The sequence below is a fragment of the Alligator mississippiensis genome, chromosome 4 (assembly GCF_030867095.1).
Source record: "Alligator mississippiensis isolate rAllMis1 chromosome 4, rAllMis1, whole genome shotgun sequence".
Classification (NCBI taxonomy): Eukaryota; Metazoa; Chordata; order Crocodylia; family Alligatoridae; genus Alligator; species Alligator mississippiensis.
The window spans coordinates 134,294,779-134,321,934 of NC_081827.1; the positions used below are offsets into that span (position 1 = coordinate 134,294,779).

At 44.7% G+C, this 27,156-nt stretch overlaps 1 protein-coding gene across 3 annotated transcripts in view; it reads right to left on the reverse strand.

Annotated features, from left to right (window-relative positions):
* KIAA0930 (KIAA0930 ortholog) overlaps positions 1 to 27,156 on the reverse strand; it is a 146,558-nt gene that overhangs the window by 52,727 nt on the left and 66,675 nt on the right. For all 3 annotated transcript variants that reach the window (XM_019482273.2, XM_014606399.3, XM_019482275.2), the window contains one exon: positions 3,722 to 3,870. In XM_019482273.2, coding sequence (XP_019337818.1) covers positions 3,722 to 3,870 — 149 coding nt within the window. The remainder of the gene's footprint in view (positions 1 to 3,721; positions 3,871 to 27,156) is intronic.

The following is a 27,156-nucleotide window of genomic DNA, read 5'->3' on the forward strand; positions in this document are numbered from 1 at the left end:
GACAGAGATACCATCTACTTATGGAAGTCAATGTATTATTTTAAGACACAAGCCTGATTCCATTTATTCTAGGGCCTACTTTATAGGCTCTGACATTGTCAAGGGGCCATAATATAAGTGAGAAACAGGTTCTATGTTCTCACTATATAGTAGTTAGTATAGGAAGGAGTGGGAAAGATTTCTCTTTTGGTCTTGACATAATGATGTTTAAAAAGCTATGATTCAAAGAGGTTTGAAACACGTAAGCCTCAGCTGCATCTGAAAAAGCCATATTCTAAGGTGACCTGATGCCTCAGGTGCTGACAGATGGGTCTTTATGAGTTTGGTTAAAGAAACCATGAAACACCTGACAAAAAAAAAAAAAAAAAAGAACTTGAAAGAATGTGGTATCATAAAAACGCTGAAGGGAATCAGATACTTAGTTTAACGCACCATTCTGGGATCCTAGGAATCTGGGGATCCACAGGTCTCCAAAGGCAGATAAAGAAACCATGCCCTGACACAAGCCTTTTCAGGAACACATTGTTATATATACTCTATGTATTAATGGAGTGGAAAAGAGATGAGAGTTCCAAGCTCTTAACTGGTCTCTAAAAATTCAGGTCTATGTGACTGAAAGGGGCCTGTTTTCAAAAGATATGTCAGATGGCATGGACTTTCACAACCACCCATCTATAGAGACCTTGATACAAGATGATGAAAATCTCATACTAGGAGATGATCTGGTGAGATTCTCATTATTTTGGACTAAAATTACTACTTTTGAACTTGAAGAAACACTTCAGCTCTAGTTCATTCTTGTAACCCAGTACCACCATAGCTTAACCTGGATTCAAACACAGCTTTTCTTGTTCACTTTTTACTTCTGCCAAATTTAAGAATCACATGCTATTGCCCTGGCTCTTTAGTATTACTACCAATAGAAAAAGTATATAAATGTGAATGATTTTTAAAATTGCTCACAACTGTTAGCAAAACCTGAGAACTGGGTGGATGTAGCAATAGAAATTGTCAGTTTTTTCTTGTTAACACAAACCATTACAACATGGCATACAAAATTAACATGCAACAAGAGCTAGTTGGTTGAGAAAACAATGCCACTATTGTAGATGCTCATAATAATAGCATTCCCTGCACATTTTCTCACGGTCATTGCTATTATTCTCACACAAGCTCATTACACTCAGGTGCATTCAGATTCTAAATTTCATTTACATGAATGCAACAGAAGCATTTGTAGAGGCCAGACATAACAGGACTCCCAACATACCTCATACACCTCTGACAAAATCCTGCCTGTAACACCAGCTATCTGAAAACAGAGCTAAGACTAACAAATACATGTAATGCCTCCACAATCAAACTGCTAATGAACCTGCTTTATATTCTATTCTACAGAATTATTTTACTTCAAGGATAAGTTCAACTTACACATAGCTATGAAACTATCCAGTTCAACTCACACGTAGTTATGAAAAGTTCATTAATCAGACATAACAGTCACAATCTCTTAGACTCGGAACCAGAGTTACAGGTCAAGTTCTAGCTTTGGTAGTGTTTTCCCATGTCTCAGTATCTCCACTTGTAACACAGAGATAACACAGATCTCTATCTCAGTACGGGTAAGGAGAATATGCAATTTGGAAGCGAGTAGGGATGTTTGGGATCGGTTTTAAATCCTAAATGATTGTCTGGCTCATTGTTTGTTTTACAAACCCAAAATAGACAGCAGATGCTTTTGCAATTCCAGGGATGTGATGGGACTAGGGGACTGCAGAGACAGTTGTCTTTCACAATATTGTTGACAAAGCTATAAAGTGAAATACAAACCAGCTCAACCATCAGTCATAACTTATGAGTAACAGATCAACATTTCACTGGATAGAACAGGTTCAATAATCTAATCTGAGAAGCAGTTAAAACCACAAAGCAGCACATAAAGTAGGTTTGATTCTCACAAAATAAAGCAGAGAGACCCAGGAACATATTGAAAAGAACTGGTAAGATATAAGAGCCCATCAGACCCCCTCAATTATTGCAGTACCCACCAGACAAAACAGTCTAATTCTCAGTTCTTGTCCAAGGCATAAGTGTTGAAACATATAGTGCACCCTTTGCTCAGCATGGCACATTACAGCACACACAAATCTCTCATTTCCCACACCAGCCATTAATGCAGCCGTTTCACTAATACTGAATTTGAAATGAGGACTTCCACTTATGAAAAGTCCCCACAGATCAGAAATATTTATGATGGCATTTATGCTTAGGGCTTCATTTTGCCTTGTAAAAGCAAGGGTTTATTCGACCTTCTAACTCCCTTGAAAGAACAAGTAAATTCAAAATTAGCTAAATGTGGTTTTAAATGACCAAGCACTGAGAGAGATTCTTCCTTCCCACTGGACAGAGAAAGAAGTTAAAGGATTTCATGTTTTTATGATGCTAAACACAACCATGGTGGGTTTTTTGGTTTGTTGTTGGGTTGGGTTTTGCTGTTGTTGTTTTGTTTTGCTTTTTTTGGGGGGGGGGGAGGAGGGTGGTACAAACTTCAAGCACCATTATAATTTTCAAAAAGCAGCTTTTCCTCTAAAAGCTAAGGCTCCAAATATCCTGCCATGCATTCTTTCCTGAAGACAACCACAAACAAACAAACAAACAAACAAACAAACAAACACACACACACACACACACACAACGTTACTCAGTTGAGATGCTGAACTTAGGATCTTATTGCAATTCTTGTTAGCACAGGGGTGTCAAAATGTGGCTGGATCTGGCCTGTGGAACCCTACCATCCGGCCCATGGTGCTGCCTGTTAATCTCAGACCAACTCCACACCCTGGATGCAGGATGTGGAGCTGGAGTGTGCACCTTTTGTGGCACCTCTGTTAGAGACATCCCTGCATGCTGCAGCTGCACAGAACTGGCTTGTGGTCCTCATCTAGCCCACACACCAGCTCCATGCCCCTCATCTGGCCTATAGGGCTTGATGAATTTGGTACCAAGCATTCCAACAGAAAAGAAGTTTAAGAAACAAAGAAAGACCCCTCCCACCACCACCATTTTTACCTGCTCCAAAATTCCCAAGGTAGCCAAGGTCAAAATCCTACTTCTCAATAAATTGGATGACTCGCATTTTATTTATAACAAATAGATAAAGCCTATGAGTTATACATAAATAAAAAATATAAATAAAAAAAAGTTTGTAGTCCTTACCACTGGCAAAATGGAATTTTCTGGATATAAACCAAGTTAGTGCCATTTTTCCGAATGCAAACTATGACACAAGCACTATGACCACTCATCCATCCCTCAGGTTCTTGAGCGTGAAGCCTACTATTCCATCCAGGAAGAGCACACACCAACTGCTGAAACTTCCTTAGCCTGATGAAGGGTTTTTGAACCCAAAAGCTTGCTTAATAACTATTCTCCAACTATTTGGGTTGGTCTAATAAAAGATATCAAATTCACCCAAGGAACCTTGTCTGCCTTAGTCTACTATTCTGCATGTTTACATTTTGAAATGTAGTCTGTGGTAAAATACTAATTTTAATTTCTCACAGATACCTGATGTAGACAGATCTTGATCTTTCCCCATCCTTAATCTACTGTGGCTCTGGAATGCTTTAGAAAAAAATGAAGCACTGCAAAGTATCAAATTCTGTGCTAACTTAGTAAAGAAAAAGTCTCCAGGTTGAATGTCATATTTCTAATCACTTACCTTCTTCTCCTCTGTTGTATCACCACTAACATAGGACAGCTTTCGGCGGACGTAAAAGAGCATATCATCTTGCCTGGGGGCCAGTTTTTCCATAAAATAAGTAGAAAACATCCAAGTCCAAAACACAATGCGGTCATCTTTGAAAAATCCTAAAAGGGAGCAAATAGAAAATTAAGACTTGTGGAAGCCATCAAGCTGCATTTGCATAGTCTTAGTACTGTACGCAACAACGGTTCTGAATGTTGTGGGGCAAACTTGACCTTAGTGAAGTGTTAGTTATGTGCCATAAAATAATATAGCCCAACTCATGCAGCGTAACTTGTCATTCACAGTATATTTAAGGCCAGATCCTCAGCTGCTGTAAGTTACCCTAGTTCCCATGATAACAGAGCTGTACTGCCTCACCACAGCCAAAGATCTGTCCTTTAACATTTATCTCTATTTGTTCAGCTCCTCAGGCTAGGTCATGGAAAAGACTGAGCCAAGGCACCAAACTAGAAGACATTAGAGAAGTGAGGGAGCTAATTTCAATGTGGGTAACGCCATCATTTGCTGGAATTACTTACTTAAATCTATCAACTAGCAATAAGCTCACTGCTGGCAGTCTGGGGAGCACTGCAGAAAGTGAATAATTGTGTTGTCTGTCTTTGGTCAAATCACATTACTAAGAATATATCATCTCGAAAGGTCTACCTCGGTGCATCCTGTATTTGATAAGGAACCAGTCTGAATCTTTAATGGGAACATAACCTACCTTTCCAAAATTCATAAAAGCTTAAAATCAATTTGAGAAACAAGTCAGAGACAGGAGAAAAAAAGAAGCTGGGATAATAAAACCTAGCTGAAGGTAGAAACAAGAACTGTGCATGCTACCAGCAGCAATGTAAGTCTCCATTTCTCAGCTCTCAAGGTGAGTTTAGATTTTGTGAAACTCTCTACATTGGGCGTGGACAATTATTTCAGCTGGATGGGTGATTAATGTATTTTGGTGAGGTGTCAAGGACTGCAAGGGTAGCCCCACCCATTAACAGGCGTCTCACCCCCTTGGTGACCCTACCCCCTAACCCCTGGCCTTTGCCACAGGAAGTCCTTCCCCTTGTCCCCTGAAGTACTCCTTTTGGTGGAAGAAAGGGAAGTGCCCACATTGGAACCAGAAAACCACCAAATCATATATTAAAAGTCAAACATCTACTACATGCAGTCCTTGGACTTGCAACACAATTGGTTCCTGAAAACCGAGTCTTACGTTGAAATGTTGTAACTTGGAACCAGTTTTCCCATAGGAAACAATGTTATAAATGGGGGATTGGCTCCTGAACCAAGGCCCAATACCCTATTTTCACCAAAACTAACCCAGAATTTTGCATTCAATCAATTATAGATGAGCAATAAGCTACATTAATGTATTTATATTGTAAATAGCAATCATAGTGATTTGGAAGGACTTCTTTGAGGTGACTTTGCTGGACTTTCTGAAGGGATCTTGGCTGGAGTCTTCTCAGGAGTCTTGGCTGCAGGTTTTTCTGGAGTCTTGTCTGTTTTCTTAAAGAAAGTGTCCAAGGAAGTTTGGACAGACATTCTCCAGGGAGATGGGCAACACAGCAAAACTTATTCACTGGCATGACATCAGATCAAGCATAATAAAGTCAAAACTGATGCCAGAAAGTCAAAACAGAGTGTGAATTTATAAAAGTTGTGTGAAATGTTATAACTCAAAATGTAAGTCGAGGACTGCCTGTATAACATATTGTAATTTTATTTCAAAAGATATTTTTGTCATGATTTGTGTTTGTATAAAGTATATGGAGGTGATTGCATAAGAGCTCAAAAGTAAAGTCTTACTCTTGTATATTGTGTGTGGGGTGTGGCTGGAGGGGTGTGTGTGTGGGGGAGGTTCTGAGGCAGTGTGGCTGTGTGTGGCGGGGGGGGAGTATATGTGGGGGCAGGGTATGGGGACCCCCAAGGCACACAGCTCCCACTGCTAGGAGCAGTAGAGGTGGCAGGGCCTCAGGGTGCTTGGGGCCAGCTCAGGTGTTGCCGCTGTCACAACCCAAAGTTGTGATTTTTGTTTGTGTGTGTGCTTCGGCACCGCTAAATTATTTTCCCGCCGATTGTAGCTTTCTTTGCACAGTAGAGTTCTCTGCTGCGAGAGAGAACTCTGGTGCAACGGGGGATTTCCCGCCAAATTACAGCTTCTTTGCAGGGTGCATTTCTTTTGCATACTAGTGATACACGCTGCAAAGGAGTTCCTGCCATTTGTATTCGGATTCGCACCACATTATTGGCCAATACCGAATGTAGGCACACGTGGCGGCTAGCTACTGGCTTGCTAGCCGTACAAAAGGCTTGGGTAGCTTCCGCCCAAGTCGAAGGAGGGAGGGAGAGAGAGACTCTGTGTGAAGATCTCCAAGCGCTGCGGACCCTTGCGGACCCAACGCGCCTCCCCTAAGCAGGCAATAGAACCGAACCTATGGAGCTTTCGCTTCTAGCCTCTCCCCATTGCCGATCGCAATCCCAGACGTATCCCTTTCCTGTAGCTTCAAACCTGTGGAGCCTAAGCAACTCCGGGGAGCTTTTCGAGCCCAACTGAACCGGACCCGCGGAGCCTAAACAACTCCGTGGGAGCAATCAAGTTTGTCGTGGTCTTCTAGCGAGGATCTAAGCGGGAGCTGTGCCTGGAAACCTGTCCAGCCTACACCAATAACATCTTTGGGTGTAAGTAAACAATCTTTTCAATCAACCACTACACGTTTGTGACTAACTCTAGCTCGTCGCCAGCTCTCTCCAACCCCGCGTGCCCGGGCTACCAGCCACAGCCCGCGTGCGCAAAAGACGGGCCGCGGATCTCCCCTCCCGACCCGCGCGCGGCGGCAGGAGCGGGGCCCGGCCCGCACAGCTGCCTGGCAGTGCACGGCTCCAGCCAGTTCCAAGAGCTGCATATGGCAGCAAGGAGTGGAGCCAGGCCAGCCCACCTCCATCATGTGAGGCTCCCCATGGTACATGCGCAGCTCCCAGCACTCATGCACCACCAGGGCAGAAGCTCCATGCAACGAAGCCAGCTGCCTCTCCTCCTCCCTGCTGCTATGTCCAGGTCCCAGGACTCCACCAGAAGTGGAGGGAAGCCCCACTTCCTGCTTTCTGGAGGAGTCCCAGAAACTGCACATGGCAGCAGGGACCGAGGAAGGCAGCTGGCTCCATCACTCAGGGATTTCCCCCTGTGGTGCACGAGTGCCCAAAGTTGCATGCAAGTCATAGGAAGCCCTGTGTGATGGAGGTGGGCTGGCCTGGCTCCACTTCTTGCTGCCACATGCAGCTCCCAGAACTGGCTAGAGCCATGTGCCACCAGCAGTGCCTGTCCGAGCCAAAAGCAGCCTGAAGACTCACTGCCTGCTACTGCTGCCCTTGGGGCAGTGGCCGTGTGCCATGGGGGTAGTGTGTGGAAGGGGGCACTCCCCCACCCTCCCTCACACCCCACAAACCCACAACCTGCCCACCCAAGCTCCATTCTCTCACTGCTCCCCTGGCCAGCTGCCCAATGCTGCTCCCCTTCCCTGCCCCTACCACTTCCCTACCTGGTGCCCAGAGTAAGCACTACAGCAGAGAAAGCAGCAGGAGCTGCTGGAGGCCAAGGAAGCCAAGCAAGTCCCCCAGTGGCTGCAGCAGTGACAGCAGTGGCCCTGCCCAGAAGCTATACATGTTGGCTGGGCCAGGCCCTTCCATGCACAAGGGTGGGAAAGAGATGCGCAGGCTCAGCAGGGTACAATCAATTAGTGGGCACCCATGGACTGGATGAAATTGCCTGGAGGGCTGGATCCAGCCTGTGGGCCATATCTTGTCCACCCCTGCTCTACGTAGTTCAATTCAAATCAGACAGCAGTAGCCTTTGCAGGGCACCCTCTCCAGCCCCACCAGAACTATGCAGTAAGAGTCTTTGTGACCCAAGACTTGGCTGAACAGAGACAGAAACAGATGCTGCATCCTCTTGGATGGTGAAAGATGAAATTTGGCAGTTGGGAGAATCGTGGTTTCATATTACTGTCCATTTCTATAATTGTGTGGCCACCATCCACCTTTCATAATCCTCTGGTATGAAAGACACTATACATGCTTTATTGTGCAGAACCAAAAGCTTGACATGTGTGTGGGATGGCGTAGGAGGAGGGGGACTTAGGGGAATGGGGCCTTAGAGGGAAAGAAGGGAGAGGGAATAAAAGAGTATGGTTCACTTCCCCAATAGTAGTATCTTAAGACAAGACAAGACAAGACAAGACAAGACAGCGTTTCCCAACCGTTTTCTTCCCACGGCACCCTTACCTAAATAAAAATGCACTGCGGCACACTGGATGCGGAGGGGTGGGGGGCGTGGCACGCAGCCAGCCAGACGCTGATGGGGAGGGGTGGCGCACAGCCAGCCAGCCAGCCAGCCAATATTTTGGGCTGGAGCCATACCCCCTGCCTGGCTGGAGCCACGCTCCCTGTCTGTGTCTGCAGCAGCAGGCGGCAGGGGTGGGGGTGTGGCTCCAGCCCAAAATGCCGCAGCACACCTGGATGTGCCTGAAGGCACACCAGTGTGCCTTGGCACACCAGTTGGGCAATGCTGAGCTAAGACGCACTGATTTATATGACGCAGCATTCTTATCCATCGTAAAGTGAGGCATATTTATAACTGAATTAAGTTTTGGAGGAGTTTTTGGTTAACTGCAAAGAAAGCCAACATTTCCTGTAACCGGTGATTTTTTCTTGGAGTGCCTATCACCAATGCTTCATAAAATGGTATCAAGCAGTCTTTAATCCACAAGTGCAATTCAGTACATTTTCCTACCTCATATACATGCACTTCATATATACAGGGCCAAACTTCCTTCCAGGCTTAATAATACAGAAGACCTAAAATTAGGTCTTTAATAGGAGAAAATGGAAAATTCAAGAGTGCTTAGATTTTATTTCAAACTAAGTCCAAGAGTCATACTTCAAACAAAATGAAATCCACTGTAGGACCATGCAGAAAATGCATTAAACATCATCAATAAGAATGGCATTTGAGTTTATACCTACTATCTGTCTCGGCCAGGCTGAACCGACTCGAGGTGATTCAGAAATTACTCGTTCGTCAGGGCGGGCTGGTGAATAGAGAGGCTGACAAGGCTTAATGGTTGCAAAAAACTTTACTTACGTCGCGGGTGGCTGCGACGGAAACGGTTCGGTCATCTGGACAACAATGTGAGTTGCTCCAGCTGGCGAGGCCAATGCCAGTAAACTCGTCCGTAATTCAAGCCAGCGGGAAAAGGGTACATCTGGGACTGCGTTCCGCGACGGGAAGAAGGATAGATAGGTGATCAGTCTATCGATCAGCTAGCCGCAAGTCGGATCTCTAAGAGGCACTCTGCAGCGTGCTCAAAGCTCTTCGACTTGGGCAGAAGTCGTGCTAGTTTTTAAACGGCCAGCAAGCCAATTACCAGCTGCCACGTGTGAATAATTTAGCACTAGCCAATTGCGGGGCACAAATTTGCATCCGAATGGCGGGAACTCTTTGCACCGTGCATTTCTGTGCTGCAAAGAGAATGCATCCTGCAAATACAGCTGCAAAGTGGCGGGAACTCTCTCCTGCACGCGGGTTCTTTATGCAGCAAAAACCCTTGCTGTGCAAGAGGCTCTCGTGTGTCAAGAAAATTCCATAGTGCCGAGGCACCAAACTCATTGGGTTATGACATGCCCCCTTGCCGACAGCACAACTGGAACTTTCGACACATGAGCACATCATACAGATTCACTGACTTGGCAAAGCCTTCGCAACCAATATATATATATATATATATATATATATAAACAAATAACTTTGAACACATAACAACAACTGCTGATCATCGTCTGATTGGAGAACATTCCGCTTCGGTCCGTCTCCTCCTAAAACAGACAATGTCAGTAAACACAACAAGTCCTGAGCAGATGGGTTCTTTGCCGACTCAGTGCCTCCCTCACAACCATTACTCTTTGGCTTCGAATGGACTGCAGTCTGGTCTCATAATCAGATGGTTGTAGATTACTGCTTTTGCTGGGGTCAAACCTGTGAAGAAAACAGAATAACAGGACAAAACACAACAAAAGAATCATAACTGGCTTCACTGTAAGGATACTGGGTGAACGTCGGAACGGCGAGTCATCCAGTTGTGATGAACAATAATAGGGGGACAATCCGGCTTCTCTTCCAGTTGGACAGAATAGGTATTGGGATATTGTCCCGGCCGCTGAACTGTCCCTTTATGCTCCGATCTGATGCTTAGTTTTATGACACTTTTCTTTAGCACACGTTTCACAGGCCTGAGCTACCTTTTCCCAATCCCGCCTGGCTCCATATGAGGCCGGTTCTGTAATGGTTCAGCACCAATGTTGATGACAAGCCCATGGTCCTGGGTGAACCCAATTTTCGTGAAGCCACGCAAGGAATGGATTTGCTTCAGGATCAGTGGTAGATGTGACAGGCAAGGCTATGTCGGTCCAGAGTGGATCCTCCAAGAGCTTATCAATTACCTCATGCACTGGATCAGTATCTGAACGATGGGACTTAGTGTGCCTAATCAATGGAAGGCGTACAAATCTAGTTAATGTCCTCCAGATGTCTCGCCAATCACCCAAGTTCTCGGTGGGAAAAGCTATGCCAGTAAGAATTTTGTAGATATACTGCGAATCAATCGTGATGATCGGAACTGGGAGTGTATCGTTATGATACATCAAACAATGTTCCAGTAGCTTCAGGAATCCCAATAATTCACATTTTTGGGACGAATTATCATCTGGGTCGGCTTGGAAAATTCCCTTATCATGACAAGCTTTACAGTAATACCCATTGGCTCCTTCATGCCGGGAGGTTCCGTCCGAGGCCATCCACGCTGGGGCTGAAGTTCCATACACCGTAGGAACCTTTTCCTCATCTCCTGGGCTTGGATCAGGTACCGTGTCTTCCAATCTCCAACAATGCCAATTATAACGATGGGTTAGTACTAACGTATTCCAGGTCTTAGACTCTCCTTGAAAATGTGGGTCGATTCTTCCCGCGTCCAGCAAGGGTAACAATGTGGCACCAGGAGCGCGTAACGTCCCATGCCCCCTTGCTAATGGCTCCAGTTGTTCAGCTAGGAGAATCTTTCCCATAGCTCCATATCGATGTTGGGCCACTTGAAGCGTCTTGTGGGCCGTGTATACTAACTCATTGCGGGGGTTATGCACGACAACCCACACATGATTGGTGGTGAATCCAAGGGTTACGGTCAGTAACTCACCCATATCGATGGCATGGAGTTGTGTACCTTTAACCGTGGTTAGCAGGCGAAGCAGATTCTGCTGATCCTTTTCCATCCAAGGCGTGGACTTTCGGGACTTGTCACGAATCTGTCGCTGTAATTTAGTGAGGAGTGCCAGATCACTAGGTCCAATATAATGTCGATACCAATTTAAATGACCCAAAAGCTGTTGAAAATGCCTCTTAGTGACAGGGTGGAATGTTTTTAGCGGATCGATGTTAGGACCCTCATGCAAAACTCCGTGGCGGATGGAACCAGTGTATCGAGTGCCAAGGAACGTAATGTCATCTACAGGATGTAGGCTTGACTTTTCCTCGTTGATGGTCCATCCCTCACTTTGAAGGTGAGCAACTAGTTGGTTTACTACACCGGCAACTACAGAGCTATAGCGACCCATGATGGCAATATCATCCACATAACTCCAAATTTTTAATTCCTTTTCTGGGGGAAGAGAGTGCAAGGCTCGAAAATTCTTCAGGGTGTTATTTATGGCACCAGTGGCTAACAATGGAGCGTTGCGATATCCTTGCGGACAAACTGTCCACTTATACATGATGCCATCAATACACATATTCAGTATTCCCTCCGGGTCAGTTATTGGGATAGAAAAGAACATATTTTTCAGATCTAATGTGACTCCGACCCACGGACTTTGTTGGAACTGTGCCATCTCAAACATACACTGTGGCAGAGTAGACGGATTAGGTTGTTGAAGTACTTGGCATCTTTTATTGACTTCTCGATAGTCTACAACCAACCGAGCTTCATTAGGCTTCCCAGATTTCGCCACTCCCCATCCTGATGATAGATAGGTGCTGGCTATTACGGTCTTAATACAGCCTCATCGCTCGAGTCGCTGCAGAAGGTTAGTAAGGGACTGTTTCAGAGAATCCTTAGTTGGGATTGGCCGATATCGCCGGGTGGAAGTGTCACGAAGCGTTGGTCGATGCCAGTCCTGCTCTGGAATAATTACGGGTAATGCCTGTAGCACTTGTTCCCTGAGGTCAAGCGTTTTTATCCCCGGGATTCCTAAAATGTTGATGCCCCCTAGAACAGCTTCTAGGGGATATCGGTGGTCCTGAACCCAAAACTTGACCTTCGTTGTGACAGCAATAGCATTAAGCCCTTGTACTTTGATCGTCTTGGTGGTCTTTTGATGAGGTATCATCGAGGTAATCACATTGGTCTGAGCTCCAGTGTCAAGAAGGAAGGATACCTGTTGTTTGTCATCCGGATCGGTAGGGTTGTAAACAGTGAGTTCAGCATATGGTCGAGAATCAGTAGGATCAGGTCTGAGTTGAGGAAGGCCGCCGGCAGACCCGACGGCCATTACTTGTTTTTTGACGGATCCTCAAAATTAAATCCCATTGTTTCAGCCATACTGGCCTGGGCCTTGTCTCCCAAAAGTCTCAATTGAGCCTTTGTTAGTCCAGTGTGAGCAAGAAGAAATCCGAACATAGTTCTTTCCTTCAGAGTTCTTTCTTTTGGGGTTCTTTCTTTTGGGGTCCTTGGAGGCAACCCCCATGGCTCTCGCTGAGGGGTATACCCTTGACACCTAGGCCTCAATGTTGCAGCCAGGTACGCTGAAGGTCGATCCCTCGTGTCATTAGAAGCTTCCTCATCTTGCTTCATAAGTGCCTGCAATCGTGGGAGATGGCCTAAAAGACTTCCCACTGGTTGTCCTGCTACTGGGTTCAAGAAGAGTCGGAGTGTAACAGCATTCGCTCCTCCGTACACCTCCACGCAGGCATCTATAGCTTCCAAGGGCGTTGGAATTGCCCCGGGGTCCGATAGGTGGCAATGAGCCCATCTCTCTTTCCGCTGGACTGCTGTTAGTCCCATTGGATTTGTTCTTGGGCTCCACGAGAGATACGACACTCCAGCTATAACCAGGAGAAGTTGCTCTGCTGTAGCCTTCTTCGGGCAACCCTCATGCCAGGTGTGAAATCTGTGGGTTACCTGCCCTACCACAAGCGCCTGGAGTGGGATGGGCCAGTGGGCACTGTCCGTGACCACATTCAAATCAGTAGCGTGCCCTCCGCTCCACGCTGCTTGTCGTGTCAGGGCACTCGCTTCTTCTTTATCCAGAGTGTCGGATCCAAATTCCACTATCAGTCTTCCTAAGCATATGGCCAAGGTTTCTTCCGGCCTGATTTTAGAGTCTTTGCAAAGCTCTTGAATCTCTGGTCTGGTGCGTGTACGAGAGATAGTGGTGGTACGCGTGGTACCTTCTTCATCCTCAACATGCTTTGTCACTGCTATTGGGTAAGCTGCGGCAGAGAGAGGGTTAAATTCTGTGTCTGGGAGCATTGGGTACATCCCTCCTCCCATTGCCCCCTCCCTGTGGTAAAGAGGCGTGGTTGCAGGGAATGACGTCATCTCAGGGGGTGGAGTCACCAAGGGAATCCCCGCCGGGTCTTCCATAACTCCGCCCCTCCTTTCCGGGTTCCCCGGGTAGCTCGCGCTTCTTTCGCTGCCATTTTCTGCTAGCAGCATCAAGCGGCCGGCACTGTTAAGAAACGCTGCTCCGGAGCCCTTTGCTGTCCGCTCCAGCGACTCTTTACCCGCAGTATACATCTGAGCCTCCAGATTCGCGTATTCCCTCAATAGGCCCGTTACTGCACGGAACAGCACATTGATCATCTTTCCCTTTTTCCATTTAATTAGACCCCACTTCGGCTTGTGACGGCCCTTAGTTTCTAAATCCTCCCGCAGCTGAACGAGGAGCTCATGGCCCCGCGACTCAGGCACCAAATCCGGACAGTTGAAACAGTCCGCGGGGGTGGGTTCCCCCCCCTCCTTCAAGTATCGGGTGCATTGGGCGAACTCCTGAGCGGGGGTCAGCTTTTCTGCCTTCCACGCTTTCACCCCGGCTAGGGATATTGTTGATGTTTCTTCCGGGGGACGATAGTAAACCCGGTTGCTCCCCATTATGCATCCGAACTCCCCTAGGGATAGTTTTGTTCTCCATTCTTTTATTACGGTCTCTTCTCTTTTTACGGAGAAGTAACCATCAATACTTCTTTCCTCCCCTTCTACCGCCTGGTGGTAAGCGATATGCGCCCATAGATTGTTAGCGTTCTCTATGTGGCGGTTCCCGGTGCGCCAGGGGCAGCACCCAATTAAGTTCTTCTCCATCACCGTGCCCTTTAATCCCCTCGGCATGTGCCGCGGTGATCCCGATCCCATCCTCGTCGCCATGTCTCGGCCGGGCTGAACCGACTCGAGGCAATTCAGAAATTACTCGTTCGTCAGGGCGGGCTGGTGAATAGAGAGGCTGACAAGGCTTAATGGTTGCAAAAAACTTTACTTACGTCGCGGGTGGCTGCGACGGAAACGGTTCAGTCGTCTGGACAACAATGTGAGTTGCTCCAGCTGGCGAGGCCAATGCCAGTAAACTCGTCCGTAATTCAAGCCGGCGGGAAAAGGGTACGTCTGGGACTGCGTTCGGCGACGGGAAGAAGGATCGATAAGTGATCAGTCTATCGATCAGCTAGCCACAAGTCGGATCTCTAAGAGGCACTCTGCAGCATGCTCAAAGCTCTTCGACTTGGGCGGAAGTCACGCTAGTTTTTAAACGGCCAGCAAGCCAATTACCGGCCGCCACGTGTGAATAATTTAGCACTAGCCAATTGCGGGGCACAAATTTGCATCCGAATGGCGGGAACTCTTTGCACCGTGCATTTCTGTGCTGCAAAGAGAATGCATCCTGCAAAGACAGCTGCAAAGTGGCGGGAACTCTCTCCTGCACGCGGGTTCTTTATGCAGCAAAAACCCTTGCTGTGCAAGAGGCTCTCGTGTGTCAAGAAAATTCCATAGTGCCGAGGCACCAAACTCATTGGGTTATGACACTATTAAATTTGAACATTTTTATTAATGAAAAAGTCTGAGAAAGAAGCTGGAAATGTTTGCTGTAGGCTAATTCTGGGTATATTCCAGCACATTTTAAATTCTGGGAAAACCTATAATTGTTTTATTCATTGCAGTAATTGCATCAACTACTCAAGTGAGTAAGGTAACAAGAGCTGGCCTTAAACAAAATTTATTGAGCATTTAGTAACAAGTAGAAAAAAAAATGTACATGCTCACATTACGATTCATTAAATGTCTCCCAGGAACCTGAACTTATTAAAATATCCTTGCTTTTGAGTGCTTTATTTCAAACTTAATACCATGTACAATATTAGAGGGGCTAGGAGACTGGGGAAGGATTTAGATTCTCTAGCATTTAGAGTAAGAAGGATAAAAAAAATGAAGTAATCTTTTAAGTTATTAACATTAGAAATTATTTAGACTTTCCTCTAATTTCATTTTCCTTCACTGAAGAAGTTTGTCAAATACATTTCCAGTTTTAGCCAACAATTTTTACAATTACAAAGATTTCAAACTCAAAAATATAGAGAAGTGTACATAGGAGAAGTGCAGTAAATGGATTGATGCCCCACCCTCCAGTGTGGGCTAAAAACACCCCGGACCAAACTCCCTGTGCTTCCTTCCCCCTCCCATTTTGAAAACAGCACACAGACTGAGAGGTAGCACAGACAGAAGTTACTGAAGCCACTCTGTTTTGGAGCATCTTCAGCTGAACCCTTATGCAATGAGGGTTCTGATTTTTGTGGGATTGGGCCCTTTTAAAGTGCCCTACAGCCATGTACTTCTGTTTGGTCATGGCCATACAGTGTTTTTAAGGGACAGATCAGGAGAAAACTGTCACTTCTGTCTGCACCCTAAGTGGCATAAGATCTGGTGCACTGTGTGTCTTTTGTCCTAATGTTAATCTATACAGTTCTGGACATGAGCCAGTGCACAATACTGTTATATCCCATTTGGAGATCAGGGTTTTGCATCTGAGGCTATGGAACTTGTGACCACTTTAAAAAGGGAAGGGGGAACCGCTGCTTGGAAACACCCATCCACTGTAACTATTACCTCTCATTGCTCTATTAATACTGAACAAAATGGGGTTAATAGTGCAACAGTTTTGCTACACTTGCATTGCTACAGAAGCATGGGAATGTAACAGCTTGTATCAGTATCATTGGACAGTGATATCATTGCTACATCTGCCTAATACCCAGTTTAATCCCAGCTGCAGCTGTGAAATTCTAAGCAGCCATTGAGTGCAACCCAATGATAACATTCAGTCCTGTGATGCATTTGTGGCACATTTCTGTACAGCTACCAACATATATTGAATGAGTTATTGAAAATCACTAGCATGTGCACAAAAGATGCAAGAAGGAACCTGGGTGTGGCATGCTGCAATGGGGCTCTCCTACTCCATTACTGAAGAAGAAAGCCAGGAAGGAACCAGCTGGCTCAGGGACCCTGGAGGAAACAGTAGGAATAGAGAGCCTTTTTTTCCCGAGAAAAATGGCTGCTTGCCCCAGGTACAGGGAAGCTCAATCCAGACTGTGACTGCCAGGCCTAGTAGGGAGGTGACCCAGGGGAGTGTGGCTATAAACTTTGTAAGGCCAAGACCACGGCTAAGGCCTACATGGACTCTGACCTGCCAGCGCAAAGGAGTGCCCAATTACAGAGGTCTGAAAAGAAGCCGTGGCACTAGGCACCAAAGCTAAATTATTTTAGTTATAAGTGTATATTCATTCTCATTGTGGCGACACAGACAAGCTGGGGAAGCATTTTAGGCTAAAAGCATTTTTGCTTGTACCTGTGGACTGGAGGACCAGCTTGTGGCTACAGGGGAGGAGGTGGTCATGGGTAGGATGCCCACGAGGCACACCCCACTGTCAGAGACTGCTGATAAACCCTAATGGAGAATGCCAAGGCATGAGAGCTGAGGTCTCAGACAGTGGACCAGGGCTGAGCTAGAGAAAAAGGCGGCCAAAGCTGGGACGACAAACCAACCAGTGCTTGTAGGCCTGAAGGAGTGCTCCTTTAAGGGGGAAATCACATCAAGGGGCACCCAGACCCTAGGCACGAGCATGGCAAGGAACGAGCCAGCAGCCAAAGGAAACAGGGTGCTACTTCCGGCCCCATGGACCACCTTCTAAAGAGACAAACAGTAAAAAAGGCATGGCAGGAGGGAGACTGGGGGTGAGGCCAGACCACAGAGAGCCAGCAGGTGGGCTGAACCCCAGCGCCAGGGGTACTAGGTGCCAGGATGGCAGACCCTTGAGACCTTTTACAGATGCAACTCAGAAGCAAGAAAATTGTCAGAAACAGACTCTAAAGGGATCAGGCCAGGCCAGAGATGGATTTAACCATAAGTCTATCACATCTCATCACATCATTCTTGATCACCTCTACCAAGCAGAAGCAGCCTTTGCTTTCCTCAGTGCAGCAACGCTGCAGTGAAACTGCCCTTACACTCAGCCGCAATGAGACTTCTCAGGAAAATAGGGCAATGCATACAGACATGAGGTATTCATTTCACAACCTCATATCAGACTCCAAGGCAGATTCTCTGTTTGCCTGAGCTGAGTATAGAGCAGGGATGGAGGAGAAGGGAAGCAAGAATAAGTTTGAGAGTGAGAGAATGGGGGCAGAATAGTCTAATTCACTCTTCTGTTTCCCCCATTGGCAGACCTGCCCTGGGTGCAGTGTAATTAGGAGCAGCCTGAGAGTTGTTCTAACTTACATAGCTTTACTGGCTGCCTACATGATTGCTTCTGTAGCCAAAAACTGCAGCTATACTATAAACACAGAGCCCATAATCAAGGGCTGAGAGGGAGACTGATAGAGGGAATTGGTCTTTAGAATCTACTACAAAGTAAAGAAATGAACTGTAGGAGAGAACTCACTTTTTGTAATCAGATTTTTTTCTCTATTTTTCCTGCTTTTAAAGTTTCACTTCAATTCAGAAACAAACAGATTCTTTCAAGTACATCTGCAGCTCATTACACCTCCAGTGTTTTGACAAAAGCAACAACAGTTTATGGGGTTACTGTTAGTTTGTAGTCCTCAAGCACCTCTGCTAATGAGGATGCCAACTCATTACCATCACAGGGGGGGCGGTGTGCACACGCGTGTGCAACTCATCACCATCACAGGTGGGTGAATTTGGAAGGGTGGTGATATAAGCAACTCCACTGGGAAGGACTGACCACGAACTCATTAAACACAGTTGCTGCTCTTTCTGTATAAATCACTGGCAAAAACTTGGCTTTAAGAAGAACGGTACTAAGGTAGAATTAGATCTTAGAGGCAAAAGAACCAAATTCTGGGCAATTGTACACCCATAACTCTGCCTAAGAGCTTACTAGATATACTCTTCTCCTAACAAATTCTATTCCTAATTGAAGAAAATAAAATTAAGATTTCAGATTGTAAATGTTAATAAACTATAAGTTAATCATATAATTATGAGACCCATGTAATGAATAACTCCTACTTACAACAGTTCATTATTATGATTCATTTGCATAGATTTTATTCGCATTATAGGCAAGATTTATGTCAGCTGCTAGGCAATAAATGCATCTTTTTACCTAATATTAACTTTTTTTTTTAATTAAGTATTCATTCTGGAAAATTAGCTGCAGATATATAACAATAGGTTAGACTATTTTTTTTAAATAAAAATAATGCTGTCCAAAACCAAAGTACAAAAGAAAAAAAAATGCAGTGTCAGAATATATTGTTTTGCTTTAAAGTAACATTAAAAAGATGGATTTCTTACATGGCAGACAACCATTAGTGCAATTGTATCACAGCTCCTAGAGTACAATTAAAATTTAACTCTGGTCCAGTAATTTGAGTGAGGGGCAGAGCAGGGTCTTCTCTATGCTTAATCTACAATTCTGACATAAGCTACTGTAAACTATGGAACAGCAGGCAGGTCATTTAGATCCATCTCTTCTTCAGTTTCATCATCTGTAAAGTGAATTTAGCACTATCATTGAACAGAGTGCTTGGAGACTAATTAAACTTGCCCAAAAAGTTCCTTAAAATCCTAGCTGGGCAAAATGCATAGGCTGTTGATACTCCACAGTCTAACCCTTTAAGATCAAGTATTCCTTATCAACCTCTTAAAACATACACACTAATAAAGGCTTCTAATCACTGACACTTCTTTTATTCCTATAGTTAATGTAATAGAGTTGAGAAAAATTTCACATCAAATAAAAGGTTGAGAAATTGACTTGGGTGGAACAATCGTCTCTACAATTGGGGCACCGGATTGCCAGTAAATGATAGCTGATTTCCAATGCGTGTCATCTTCCCCAACATAACTAATTGGTGTCTGATAGTTAAAGCTCCATTTTTACAGCTGTCTGAATCCAAATTCCCTCTCTAGAATCAACATGAAATTTTCAGACCATACCTTAAGTGTAATGCTTCTGTCAACACTAGACAACTGACCTGCTGGTTTGAAACATAGCATGAGCCAGTGGCCCATCATCATTGCTGACATTAAGATGACTCTAAGGGGCATCCCTTTCATGGAAAGGGTATGTACTAGGGCTGTTGAAAGATTTAAAAAATATATTAAATCACACTTAATTTTGATATTAAAAAAAGTAATTGTGATTAATTGCAATTTTAAAATTGCGGTTAAACAATAATAGAATCACAATTTATTATAAATATTTTTGGGTATACACACATGCACAAACCCTAGACAGTCCTCAAGGACCTGGCCCTCGAACCCTTGTCCCCCCCATACACTTACCTGCATCCAGCTGCTCAGTCAATCAGGTTGTTTGATTCCCTGCTTTAGCAGGGAGTTTCAAATCCCCACCCAGAATGGAGCAGGTAAGTACCCCCTACCCTATACACTCTGGTAAAAAAGTGCCTAACAGTCCCCACAAATTCGGATGAAGAGCACATCTTCTCCATCTATTGTCAAGTGTTTGCTCCACAAAGACAGCCTATGTCACCAGGAAATGTCAGTGGCTTCACCATGTTTGCTTTCAATCACTAACATGGTTTTTGTAGCAGTGGACTTTGCCTGAAGGTCAGCATTCAGTAAAAGTTGTTAATAAAAGTTTATTTATTATGGTTTCATTAAGAAATCTAAGTGGTGAGCTTTACTTAAAAGTTGTTGTTTAATAAGTAGTGAGCTTTACTTTCTTAAACCAGCTGAAGAACAGCTTGTGTACTGCCATTCAATAGTAAATCAGCCCCATGGCGGGCTCCCTCAGTCAGAGGCGGGAGAGCCCACCCTGAAAAATGCCTGAAATTGGCTTCAGCAAGCCTGCAGGGAACCTGCATTCTCCCCTGCCAGAGCCTGAATTACAGTGGTCCCTATCTATCACCCACTTGATCTAGATCTGTACCAGATGCAAAAAGAGTTGTGAGTTTTAATGAGTGAAGCATCATTTGAAAAAAAGTGTAAAAATAGTACACTGCACACTTTAGCTTACTTGAAGTCATGGATAAGCCTCTGTAGTGTGAAGTGGAGACCACCACTTCCTAGCTTCCCCTCCCACATCATTATTAAAATAATAAATAACCTTAGTCTCATTCACTCTAAGAAAGCAAAAAATAGAAAAAAAATAGAAAAAAAACACTGGACAAAACCTGTTTCTGAAATATTGCAAACTGTGTGATGCTTAATGTCAAATGAAAATTTCCAGAGCTAGATAAGAATCATAAAATAATTTTTGCAACATAGCCTAAAAGTTTTATGGGATATCCTGATAAATAGCTCTGATAAGCCAAAAAGAACTTCAGTAAAATAATCTCAGAAACAGGAATGATGGGACTTGATGACAGAGAATGAAATTTGCTTCTCCTCCATCTGTCATTTAATAAAATTAATTTCTTCCAGATCAGTGTGGATGTTAACAATAACTTTGTCACAGGGGTTTTGCACAAAGGAAGTCAGAGTTATGAAATGAGAAAGGTACTTTTATTTTAAATTGATATCTATCCCCCTCATTAGTGTGCAGTCTATTAACAGGAGAGAGATGAGATTCCAATTTCAAAAGCAATTTGATCAAAAGCAGGCAAGACTGTAACCCAAGACTGACAGCAACTAATTTTTCATAAAATACATTTTTTTTTAAACTACTTTACCTTTTATCATGAGATTTAATGAATTCTAATCATATATGTTTCTATTTTTATTGATTGAAATAAATATCTAGGCTTCTAATGGCTTCAACAGGCCATAGGCAGTGTTACCGGTTATTCATACTTTTTACTATTAAACATTACATGAGCATGAGGGAACTTAGCACCTGGCAGGGTCATTTCCTTTGGTGTCCCTTTGTACCCATATCCTCAGAGCTGAAAACACCATTAAATATACTGTGATAATGAAGCATATTTGTATAGTAAACAAAGATATCTGAACAAAAAAGCAACAAGCAGTAAGCAAGTCTATTTAGTCTAACTCAGTGTCCTGTCTCTAACAATGGCCAGTCAGATGCCTCATACATAGGTACAAGAATTTTGCAGTAAGTGGATATGGTATAACCAGCCCTGTGAAAATGTCATCCTTCATCTTAATACTCAGAGACCAATCCTAAGCATGCTTATTTTTTTTAAATCCCTTTCAGAAACCTTTAGTAGCATTACCCATTTTAACTCTGGATATTCTTGCTACCAGTATGTATAACCAATTTCTTCTTGGAAGCTTATTAAATCCTCATTAATTAATTATGAGGCTTGATTTTTTCTTTAAAGAGAAAGTTGCATAGACAGGAATAATGCATATCTGCTCTGCTCAGAGGATAAATAAAAGAGGAAAATGTTGTGCAAATGTTTCAAAGGTTATGTGTATTAGGGTTGTGTGAAGCTTCAGTAGCCAATTTTATTCACAGGACATTCAGCTCAATTCACTGGCCAAATCTCCAAATCCAAATCGAATCAGGAGACCAATTAAAAGGTCCAAATCGAAATCGGAAAACCTCCAAATTGATTCGGAAAAGATTCGATACTGCTTCGGAGATTCGGCCGTAGACTAAACAGGCAGCACTCCTCACCACACTGGACACAGCTGCCTCCAGCTGGTAAGTCTGTTGTGGTGGGCAGAGGGGGGAAAGAAGGGGCATGGGGGAGGGAGGGACTGGGGTTGGGACAAGCTGCCCAGCCAGGGTGGGGGAGCATGGGATGCAGGCGCAGCAGCGCTGGGAGCGGGAACTATGCCATTCTGCCTCTTGCCTCCTTCCGCCTAGAGTGAGCCGTGCCTGCATCGCGCCCAAACAGGTTAGGCATAGCCTGCAGCTTGCCCAGTTGGGGCAGGAGGGTGCAGGATGCAGGCGCTGCCACAACTTGCCCAGCTGGGGTGGGGAAAGGTGTGCGGGATGTGTGTGTGGCAGTGCTGGAAGCAGGGGCTATGCTCTGCTGCCACTTGCCTTAATAACGATTGCAGGCGCAGCTCACTCCAGGCAGAAAGCGGTAAGTGGCAGCAAGGCATAGCCTCCACTCCCAGTGCTGCCACACCTGCATCCTGTGCCCCCCCCCCCCACCCCTTACCCAAGTTCCGTACCTCCCCGCTCCAACTGGGCAACCTGTCCCAGCCCAAGCAGTCAAGCACCTAAAAGATTTTCTTCTCCTCAACAAAGCCAGCAATGCACTGGAATTGTCCATAACAGAAAAGGGTAATCATTTTTAAAGCACCTAGAAGGTGGTTTTTTTTTGAGGAATAGCAAAGACCATTTTCAATATCCTAACAGCACTTAGGGCCTTAAGTCTCCATGCAAGCCAGTGGGATATAAGTGTCTAAATTTTCTTTTGAAAATGGCACTTAGGAACTTTTGAAAAATTTCCCCCTGATAGTTTGCTCTGCCTCACTCCTTAGGCTTTTTGTAATCATTGTTTAAAAGAGAAAACCAGACACCACCTTCTCATCCTCCTACCTTCCAGGAAGTAAGATAGACATCATGATGCCAAAGTAAGTGTTTGATGGAGAACTCCTAATACGAATACTAAAATAAAAACTGTTATTTTTTCCAGGACTTCATAAATACAGTAATATTTTTGTTCTGCCGGTTCACCCTGAATCCACAGTGGTAAAATGGTTAATTCTACAGTTTTTATTAACTCCTTTCAACACTTGTTGACCTCATAAATGGTGAAGATCATATTCATGCATCCAGCAAGCATACCATTAATCTAAAAGGCAGAAGTAGGTCAACAATATAGCGGTGAATGGTTCTCTTTTGTCTTTGTTTTAAAGAGTGGGGGAAAAATCCTACTCTGAAGTGACCACTGAAAATCCCGCTGAGTGATCATGCTCACCGGTTTTAAACCAGGACCTTTCACTCTAAAACAAAGTGCTTTCCTGAACTGGAGCTCATTCTTAATTTCTCAATTGAGTGCAATTGTTATAAAGTTTATGAAAAAAAATTGAGAAATGGATTGGCTTTTTTTTTTTTTAATGAAAACAAAATAATCCAGGAAGAAAATGAATGAGTGCTTTAGAGGAAAAGGTTACTGGAAATGTTAACTGATTTCCTGAGTCACAGCAAAAATCTTATTGTTAATATGATTAGATGTTGCAACCTGACCTCATGACTGCTATTCTAAATTCAATCCCTAGTGTCTATATACATGAATATAATGCGTGGCATTTATTAAGCAAACATAGGTGTAATGGACAATTACTTAATGAGGTTGAGGGGGATGATTTAGCACACAGGTTAAATTTCATGCACTTTTTCTCTGGTTGCAACAGACATGACTTGTATATACTGTGGTTTGTCCACTGTGTGTGCAGGTAACCTTCAACTTATGACTTGGTACATTAAAAGGCATACAATTCAAGATCAAACTGGTACAAAGAAATCTTTAATATTTCATAAGGTATTATGCAAAGTAAGAATATGAAAGGACTCTTTCAGTCAAGAGGGGTATTTCTCAAAAAAAATTAAAAAATTGATGACGAATGGCAATGTGAGACAGGGGAAGCCACCACGAGGCCTACACAGCAACTATACACAAGGACTTTGGAATACTTGGACCAGACTGCTTTGTTGAGCAAATCTTGACTCTATTTGGTTAAGCATTTCTATCTTGAAAACTAATTTTGACAACATAAAATACAAGAAAAAATTATGTACGCTCAGTGCTGTAAAAAGTAGGAAAAAGGCACAACAAAACTGCTTGATGGCCTTTTGATGAAACAAAACTGCTGGAGGTTTCAATGGAAATATTCACATGGAGAGAGCAGCATAAATAAATGCTATCACTATGGCTTAGGCTAATAACACCTATTCCTTCTTGGTTTTGATGAGGCAGCCTGATTAATGCATTACACAATACATTTGAATGAATGTGACATAACTCCAGCAGATCACGTGCATGTGCAATGAATGACTGGAGGGATGAGGAGGCAAAGACAGATATTTGTAGAGATAACTGGCTTCTAATTAGCCACATTAGCCAAACCTAAACCCAACCTTCTGCTTCACAGATTGACTGCTCCCATTTCATATCTACTTTCCCATTCACTACCTTGGTTTGTGGAGTCTCATTGACATCTCATTCCCTTTGGCATATTTGTTTCCACCTAGAATCAAACTGAGCATTCTGCACAATACATCAGTTGTCAAACTGTCTGGAAGACTAACAGTCACATGTCACCTCAACATCACGGTTGCCGTACCATTTAAGTTACGAAAACACTCGTCAGAAACCTCATGTCAACCTAAACCACATGAAGGAAAATATCAGGTAAAGCAAGACTTGGTAGGGCAAAATATAAGTTTCTAGGAAATAAGAAAAGCATTAAAGCTTTTAAAATATTTATGTAGACCAGAAAAGTACCTGAAGAGCACTAGCTGGAGTAAAATGCTGATGAGAAGTTTTAGCCACAAAGAAGTTTCTTTATCTTCTGTAGTATTGAACAATTAGTTGCATTCTTGCACTCATACTGGCAAGCGAGAACACAATAAGAGTGGAGCCAATAGCTTCACAAATATTTATGGCTTGGCCTCAGTTGGAAATTTATTTCATAGACATTAGGGCTGGAAGGGACCTCGGAATATCATCGAGTCCAGCCCCCTGCCCAAAGGGCAGGAAGTCAGCTGGGGTCGTAGGATCCCAGCAAGATAAGCATCCAGTTTCATCTTGAAGGTGTTCAATGCAGGCACTTGAACAACCTCTGGTGGCAGGCTGTTCCAGACCTTGGGGGCTCGGACAGTAAAGAAATTCTTCCTTATGTCCAGCCTGAAGCGGTCTTGTAGTAGTTTATGACCATTCGACCAAGTCGTCATCCCTTGGGGCGCTCTGGTGAACAAACGTTCCCCCAGATACTGGTGGTCACCCCTGATAAACTTGTAGGTGGCCATCAGATCACCCCTGAGCCTGCGCTTTTTCAGGCTAAAGAGCCCCAGGGCTCTCAGCCTGTCATAGTAGGGTCTGCTTCCCTGACCTCTGATCATGCGCGTGGCTCTTCTCTGGACTCTCTCAAGCTTCTTCACATCCATTTTGAATTGTGGAGCCCAAAACTGGATGCAGTATTCCAGCTGCGGCCTCACCAAGGCTGAGTACAGGGGGAGAATGACGTCCCGAGAATGAAGAATGAAGCATCTATGGATGCAAGCCAGCGTTTTGGTCACTTTAGTAGCCGCAGCATCGCATTGCAGGCTCATGTTCATCTTGTGGTCAATGATGACCCCCAAGTCTCTTTCTTGCATAGTGCTAGCCAGCGTAGCACTGCCGAGCCTATAAGGATGCTGCCAGTTTTTCTTCCCAAGGTGAAGAACCTTGCATTTATTGGCATTGAACACCATCAGATTCTTGTCTGCCCACTTGCTGAGCCTGTCCAGGTCAGCCTGGATCACCCGCCTGTCTTCTGGTGTGGATGTTTTGCCCCAAAGTTTGCTGTCATCAGCGAACTTGGCCAGTCTGCTTCTGACTCCAGTGTCCACATAATTAATGAAGATGTTGAACAATATGGGTCCAAGGACAGAGCCTTGGGTGACCCCACTGGTCACAGGACACCGTGATGAGCGACTTCCATCAATTACTACCCTCTGGGTCCGACCACGGAGCCAATTTTCCAGCCAGTGGATCGTGGTGGACCCAAGACGACAATTGGCCAGTTTCACCAAGAGGTGATCATGGGATACCAGATCGAAGGCTTTTTTGAAGTCAAGATATAGGACATCAATCTCTTCTCCCTTGTCCAGGTGATAGGTCACCTGGTCGTAGAAGGAAACGAGATTGGTCAAGCAAGACCTACCCTCGACAAACCTGTGCTGGCTATCCCTTAAGATGTTGACGTCGGCCAGTCCATTAAGGATGGCCTCTTTAATAAACTTTTCTAAGATCTTCCCTGGGATAGAAGTCAGGCTGATGGGCTTATAGCTAGCTGGATCCACTTTCCTCCCTTTCTTGAAGACAGGCACCACATTGGCCTTCTTCCAGTCTTTAGGCACTACACCAGAGCACCAAGAGTTTTCAAAGATCCGTGCTAGAGGCTGGGCTATGATGCTCGCCAGCTCCTTGAGTACCCTGGGGTGAAGATTGTCAGGGCCGGCTGACTTGAAGGTATCCAGCTTCTCAAGATGTTCCTTCATGAGATCAGCATTGATGGAGGGCAGGGGATCACCCTCACCCGGACTTCCCTGTCCAGGAGCGGGCATGGGCGTCCCATGGGACTGATGAAAGACCGACGCAAAGTACCCATTTAATAGGTTGACTTTTTCCTGGGTGTCAGTTGCCCCATCTGGTTCAGCAGGGGTCCTATGTTGCCCCTGCTTTTCCTCCGGCTCCCCACATATCTGAAAAAGGACTTTTTATTGTCCTTGATGCTCAAAGCTAGTTGGAGTTCAGTTGCAGCCTTGGCTTTCCTGGTATGCTCCCTGCAGGACCGGACCAGTGCAGAATAATCCTCCTTGGAGGTGACTCCCATCCTCCATCCTTTGTAGGCCTTTCTTTTTAGCCTCAGGAGGTCTGCTAGGTCCCTGGAGAGCCAGGGGGGCTGCTATGCCCTCTTGCTGCCTTTCCTCCGAGATGGAACAGAATTAGCTTGTGCATTGAGGATTGCTCTCTTGAGGAGCAACCACTCTTCTTGAACTCCCCTCTCCCTGTGGTCACAGTCCCTTAGGGCCTCACTGACAAGCCTCCTGAGCTTGTCAAAGTCGGCTTTCCTCAAGTCAAGGACTTGCGTGTTGCTGACTGACTTGCCAGCTTTTCGGCGGATGGTGAAGGTGATCAGCTCGTGGTCGCTGTCACCCAGCTTCCCATCGATCACTAGGTCGCCAACTAAGTCATCCC